This window comes from Palaemon carinicauda, chromosome 22 (genome assembly GCF_036898095.1).
Source record: "Palaemon carinicauda isolate YSFRI2023 chromosome 22, ASM3689809v2, whole genome shotgun sequence".
Lineage (NCBI taxonomy): Eukaryota > Metazoa > Arthropoda > Malacostraca > Decapoda > Palaemonidae > Palaemon > Palaemon carinicauda.
Genome location: NC_090746.1, coordinates 33,957,041 through 33,964,540, shown reverse-complemented (window position 1 = coordinate 33,964,540; position 7,500 = coordinate 33,957,041). Strand labels below are relative to the sequence as shown.

The window sequence follows — 7,500 nt, the reverse complement described above, 5'->3', positions numbered from 1 at the left end:
ATTTTGAGGTACCTTAACTTTAGCTTTAGGGGCTTTATGACCTCTGTTTCGAGGTGCCTTATCTCTAGCATTAGGGGCTTTTTGACCTATTCTAAGGTGCCTTATCTCTAGCTTTAGGGTTTTTTTACCTCTTATTTTGAAGGGCCTTATCTCTAGCATTAGGTCCTTTTTGATCTCTTATTTTAGGTGCCTTATCTCTAGCATTAGGAGTTTTTTTTTTTTACCTCTATTTTTAGGAGCCTAATCTATAGCATTAGGGGCTTTTAGGCCTCTGATTTTGTGGTGCCTTATCTCTAGCATTAGGGGATTTTTTACCTCTATGTTGAGGTGCCTTATCTCTATCATTAGGAGCTTTTTCACCTCTATTTTTAGGTGCCTTAACTTTAGAATTAGGGGCTTTATGACCTCTATCTTTAGGTGCCTTAGCTCTAGCATTAGGGACTTTTTTACCTCTATTTTAAGGTGCCTTATCTCTAGCATTAAGGGATTTTTTACCTCTATTTTTAGGTGCCCTATCTCTAACATTAGGAGCCTTTTTTACCTCTAATTTTAGGCGCCTTATCTCTAGCATTAGGGGCTTTTTTACCTCTGTTTTGATGTGCCTTATCTCTAGCGTTAGGGACTTTATGACCTCGATTTTAAGGTGCCTTATCAGGGTTTCTTTTTACCTCTGATTTTGAGGTGCCAGGTGTCTTATCTAGCATTAGGGGATTTTTTACCTATATTTTGAGGTGCCTTATCTCTAGCATTAGGATTTTTTTTCACCTCTGTTTTTAGGTGCCTCAACTTTAGATTTAGGGGCTTTATGACCGTCGATCAAAGGGATTAACCGGTGATGAAGTGTGGGACAGAGGTAGATGGAGAACGCTGGCCAGAAACATCGACCCCACAGTAAAGTGGGAAAAGATGCAGACAAAGAAGAAGAAGATGACCTCTATTTTTAGTTGCCTTATCTCTAGCATTAGGGGGTTTTTTACCTCTGTTTTGAGGTGTCTTATTTCTAGCACTAAGGACTTTTTTACCTCTATTTTGAGGTGGCTTATATCTAGCATTAGAGGTTTTTTTTTTTACCTGTATTTCAAGGTGCCTTATCTCTAGCATTAGAGTCTTTTTTACCTCTATTTTGAGGTGCCTTATCTCTAGCATTAGGGTTTTTTACCTCTATTTTGAGGTGCCTTATCTCTAGCATTAACTGACTTTTTACCTCTATTTTGAGGTGTCTCATCTCTAGCATTAAGGGATTTTTTACCTCGATTTTGAGGTGTATAACTTCTAGCATTAGAGGCTCTTTGACCTCTCTTTTTAGGTGCCTTATTTATAGTATTAGGGGCTTTTTTACCTCTTCTTTCAGGAGCCTTATATATAGCATTAGGGGCTTTTTGCCCTCGATTTTGAGGTGCATTACTTGTAGCATTAGAGGCTCTTTGACCTCTATTTTTAGATGCCTTATTTATAGTATTAGGGGCTTTTTTACCTCTTCTTTCAGGAGCCTTATATATGCATTAGAGGCTTTTTGCCCTCGATTTTGAGGTGCATTACTTGTAGCATTAGAGGCTCTTTGACCTCTATTTTTAGATGCCTTATTTATAGTATTAGGGGATTTTTTACCTCTTCTTGTAAGAGCCTTATATGTAGCATTAGGGGCTTTTTTACCTTGATTTGGACGTGCATTACTTCTAGCATTAGAGGCTCTTTGAACTCTCTTTTTGGGTGCCTTAGTTATAGCATTAGGGGCTTTTTTACTTCGATTATGAGGTGCATTACTTGTAGCATTAGAGGCTTTGACCTCTATTTTTAGGTGTCTTATTTATAGCCTTAGGGGCTTTTTGACCTCGATTTTGAGGTGCATTACCTCTAGCATTTAAGGTTTTTCAACCTCTATTTTGAGGTGCCTTATTTATAGCATTAGGGGCTTTTTGACCTTGATTTGGAGGTGCATTACTTGTAGCATTAGAGGCTCTTTGACCTCTATTTTTAAGTGCCTTATTTATAGTATTAGGGGCTTTTTTACCTCTTCTTTTAGGAGCCTTATATATAGCATTAGGGGCTTTTTGACCTTGATTTGGAGGTGCATTACTTGTAGCATTAGAGGCTCTTTGACCTCTATTTTTATGTGCCTTATTTATAGTATTAGGGGCTTTTTTACCTCTTCTTTTAGGAGCCTTATATATAGCATTAGGGGCTTTTTGACCTTGATTTGGAGGTGCATTACTTCTAGCATTAGAGGCTCTTTGACCTCTATTTTTAGGTGTCTTATTTATAGCCTTAGGGGCTTTTTGACCTCGATTTTGAGGTGCATTACCTCTAGCATTAGAGGCTCTTTGACCTCTATTTTCATGTGCCTTATTCATAGCATTAGGGGCTTTTTTACCGCGATTTTGAGGTGCATTACTTGTAGCATTATAGGCTCTTTTACCTCATTTTAGGTGCCTTATTTATAGCATTAGGGCCATTTTTACCTCTATTTTTTGTGCCTTATTTCTAGCATTTAAGGTTTTTCAACCTCTATTTTGAGGTGCCTTATTTTTGAGGTGCCTTATTTCTAGCATTAAGGGGTATTTAACCTGTATTTTGAGGAGCCTTATTTCTTGCATTAGGGGCTTTTTTTTACCTCTATTTCGAGGTGACCTACCTCTAGCATTAAAGGCTATTTTACGTCTTCGTTTAAAGGCTCGTCGTTGCGGTTCTCTTCTGTCTGTTCTAGTTTTTCAAGTTCTTTAGTTTTTCGGTTTCCTTTGATATTTCATCTTCCAGTTTCCTTAGTTCGTCAATTTCCTCCGATATTTCATCGTATTCTTTCCTAGTTCTTCAGTTTCCTTATAGATTTCAAGAGAGATTTCAGTGCCGTGTGCTCAGTTCGTCAGATTCCTCAGAGAAATCGATGGCATCCATGTCTTTGTCCATCAGGGTGATGGGTAGAGACAGGAATGCGATAAATTTTCTCCGCATACGTCATCACGCTAAAGTAAACGACGAGTAACACTATATATTTACCAATACGATCTGGATATGTCCTTTCATTAATGTGGAATTTTGGGACTATCCTGTTAAAGAACCACACGTCGCTCACCATTCTGTCTCCCTCTTTATTGCCTTAGTTCCAATAGTCTCCAATGATAGGACATCGTTGCAAAAGCCCAAGCAAAGAATCATTCAAGGCGCGTACATTCTTCTTCTTCTTCTTCTTCTTCTTCTTCTTTGTCTACATCTTTTCCCGGAAAGCTTTGAAGAACATTTCTCATTCAAGGCGCGTACATTATGTTCTTCAAAGCTCGACAACTTCTGCAGCAACCACCAAAACTAGCTGTAGATGAAGGTGTTCCGAAGAGCCTCTTGTTGATCCTGTAGTTGTAATACACAATTCTCACAGTCAGCTCCCTGTTCCAAATATAGCCATTAACTATGTTCACTGCGTTGCATGCTTAGTTTGAAAAAAAAAAAAAAATCAGGTCTTCAGAAGTCATTTGAAGCTCGGAGTGGAGCCGTTCAGAATTGCTCCGGGAAGATTCTGTTCTGGAGTCATTCAGAACTCCATGCTAAGTCTACGGCTATGTCTTCTAAAGCCTTTTGAAGATCCCGGAAAATTTTCTTCAGGTGCCGTTCAGGGAGCTCCAGGAAGAATCTGTTCTGGAGTCATTCAGAACTCCATGCTAAGTCCACGGCAGTTTCGTCTGAAGGCATTTGGAAACCTTGGAAAGTTTTCTTCCGAAGCCGTTCAGAAATTCTGTTCTTGGGTCATTCAAGAACTCCATGCTAGGTCTATGGCTATTTCTTCTGAAGCCATTCAGAGATCCATGAAGATTTTCTTCCGAAGCCGTTTAGGACTAGCGAAAAAACTCTTCTTTCGTTTCAATAAACCTTAGTAACTCATCATCATCATCATCATGATAATAATAATAATAATAATAATAATAATAATAATAATAATAATAATAATAATAAACTACATGATTTGATTTATGGATTTGAGTCTGAACGTTCTGAAGTCGTTCAACGCTCGGATTTGCAATTTGAAGGAAAAGATAAGAGACTGAATAGGAAGATGAAAAGATAATTGATACTATAACTTATTACTTATAACGACTGAAGCGCACTCGGCGATCGAACTCGGGCGAAGGGTAATTGACATTTTCAGCAAACCGCATTGAAATAACCGAAGGCTTCGACTTATTTTTTCAAGATTGAGATTTAAAACAACCCATTTTCGGTACGAATCGATATCAGAGCCGTTCGAAACAGAAAATACGTCTCGGCAAAACGCCTTCATTTTAGATAATCAATAATGATGTGATATTCACATGATTTTTCCAATGGATTTATTACTTTCTAGATTTTTTTCGAAGGCGATGGATTTTACTATGTGTAAATGTTATTTTTCTACCAATGGTTTATATATTCACACACACACACATACATATATATATATATATATATATATATATATATATATATATATATATATATATATATATATATATATACATATATATATATATATATATATATATATATATATATATATATATATTTATATAAATATATGTGTACATTTGTGTGTGTCATCAGCCGTGACTGGTCCACTATAGAACAAAGACCGCAGACAAGCCATTTTATAAGTGTCTTCTCTTCCTTCCCCTTTTTCTATTATAATCACTAGGGACACATTCTACAATTCTTAATGTCCATCTATTGTCTGACATTCTCATTATATGTCCTGCCCATGTCCATTCCTTTTTCTTACATGTTAGAATATCTTCTACTTTAGTTTGCTCTCCTATCCTTATTGTTCTATTTATGTCTCTTATTGTTATCATTATTATCATTCTTTCCATAGCTCTTTTAAGTTATAATCAGCTTATGTTGTGAGGCCTTTAGTAAGGCTCCAAGTTTCTGATGCTTAAATTAATACTGTTAGGACCATCTGATTAAATACTTTCCTTTTTAGAAAAGACATTATACACACACACACACACATATATATATATATATATATATATATATATATATGTATATATATATATATATATATATATGTATATATATATATATATATATATGTATATATATATATATATATATATATATATATATATATATATATATATATATATGTATATATATATATATATACACATACACGCACACACACACACACACATATATATATATATATATACATACATACATACATACATACATACATACATACATGAATACATATATAATAATGCACAACGTCTCATCGGCGTCCAAAATCGAAGACAGCTCCTCGGACAGATCGTCCTGCAGATAGTTTTCAGGATAACATCAGAAATACATTTACTTTTCTCCATTTATTGTTTGGTATCGACACGTGTTCCGGATCACTTCGCGACCCTTCTGCAGGACTACATTGACTTTAGGAACTACACTTGAATATAAAGGTTATGGTGGTGAAAATTTGAACAAAGGCCACTTATTAATGATTGGTGACCCAATAGGTGCTATTTGAAACGATACATTATTAACGCGTAAATATAATGCGTAGTGTATGTATGTGGAGAGAGAGAGAGAGAGAGAGAGAGAGAGAGAGAGAGAGAGAGAGAGAGAGAGAGAGAGAAGGGGGGGATGCTTAGGAAAATGCAAACGAAGGATATTTCCGCGTTATGAATATTAATATGAATAGTCGGTTCCAATATTATTCAAGAAAATTTTATTTAGAAATAGGATAGGAAAATTCAAATAAAAAGTTATAATAAAATCTCTTGATGAATTTGTTTCGAAATGATATAAGATTACATTTCTTAAAAGAATATAAAAGTTCTCTCCTCTCTTTTCATATATATTTCATTCATCATCGCATTTCTTTGACTGACATCGGTAATTTCCCTCCTCCTCACATTCGAACCATCCTAACGATGTCTCGGTTGTTGAATGTCGGCCACCTTTCAGGGCAAGATGGACATGATCTCTCCAAGTCAGGTCTGGCCAGGCGACACCGGTTTTGTTGATGGGTGTACATTCAGAAACCACACTCTTCTACAAATTACCGAACCAGCGGGTTGTAGTCAGGAAATGGGGAATTTGGTGGGAAGGGTTGAATCTGTGTGTGTTTCTGTGTGCATAGCGATCTTAATATTTAGACGTCATTTTTGACGGCTTGGGTACACTCCTATTCTAGAATGACTAAAGAAAAAGAGACAGTTGAAAAACTCACCCAGATCTTCCGTCTCAAAGAGGAGGTTATCGTGCACGCCAAGACGGCGACAGAACCGAAGGAAGTTGGAGATGTTGTCCCGGGCGAAGAAGGTGCCGCTGCGAGCTCTCTCCCATGTCCGGTACGGTAGTCTTGGCACTTCCTATTTAGGTAGAAAAGAAAAAAAATCGTTTTATGGTTCAATATTATCTAACATGGGGTTGAATAAATCTATGTTTAGTAGTTAACTAAAAAAATAGTTTTTTTTTTTTACGCAATACTTAGCCGTAATGTCTAGTTCACTCCTTGATGGACAATTGGTTAAAATAGAATATCAGAATATTACGCAATGGTTTAACAGTTTTAGAATATTTCATATTTTGCAGAACACTGATCTGGTAAATAAAGTAGAGTAAGAAAAGACATCACATTACTATACAATGGTAAAAAAATTAAGAACTGAATGAAGCGTGTTATTGCACATCCATATGTGTGGATTTTTTGTAGTATTACATAATAAAAAGGTGGGAGAATCTCGGTCCAGAGAAAAGACAAGCCCACCCCTACCCCAATACCGTTTCCCTCCCTTGAGAAGAATGCAAAGAATCACGGAAATTAAGAGTTATTAAAGATGAAAACAGGTAATGAAGAGAGTTTAGGTTAAATAGGAATGTCTTTGGTATGGCCGGAAGGGCTAGTGAAGATATCTACAAGTTTTGTTAAACATGTCAAAAAATGATCCTTCCTTAACATTTTCATCGTTACTATTCCAAGTTTACAAGCTGTTTGTTGTAAGTTATTTCTATCTGTATACTTTCTTACATACGAAGAGAAATAAATTTAATTACATTCATAGATACATCTCTACATTTCAACTCTATGTATAGACCAAAGGATATATATCATCCAAGCATTCATGATCATGTATATGTTGTACTCTCGTTTTGGTGCATCTCGGAACCATTTCAATTAACTATCGATGTTGGATTAATGAACACACCTTTAATAGTAAAATATATTTCAAGGTCTGCTTATTTCCTTTTTATTTGTTTAATTTGTTCTTATAAACGGCATTATGAGTCGTGTGGGAGGCATATCTTAGTATTGCTTTTGATATGGGATTATTTAAACATTTTCACACCAACTGCTGGATTTGACTTTGAGTATTTAAGCCATAAACCCGTTCTAAGGCTGAGGAAGCCATTCAACGCCGAAATGCACTTATTATTATTATTACTAACTAAGCTACAACCCTAGTTGGAAAAGCATGATGTTATAAGCCTAAGGGTTCCAACAGGGGAAATAGCCCAGTGAGGAAAGGAAAC

General features: G+C 35.9%; 1 protein-coding gene across 5 annotated transcripts in view; it reads right to left on the bottom strand.

Annotated features, from left to right (window-relative positions):
• LOC137616396 (mucin-17-like) overlaps positions 1–7,500 on the bottom strand; it is a 436,827-nt gene that overhangs the window by 187,041 nt on the left and 242,286 nt on the right. For all 5 annotated transcript variants that reach the window (XM_068346103.1, XM_068346106.1, XM_068346107.1 and 2 more), the window contains exon 5: positions 6,197–6,338. In XM_068346103.1, coding sequence (XP_068202204.1) covers positions 6,197–6,338 — 142 coding nt within the window. The remainder of the gene's footprint in view (positions 1–6,196; positions 6,339–7,500) is intronic.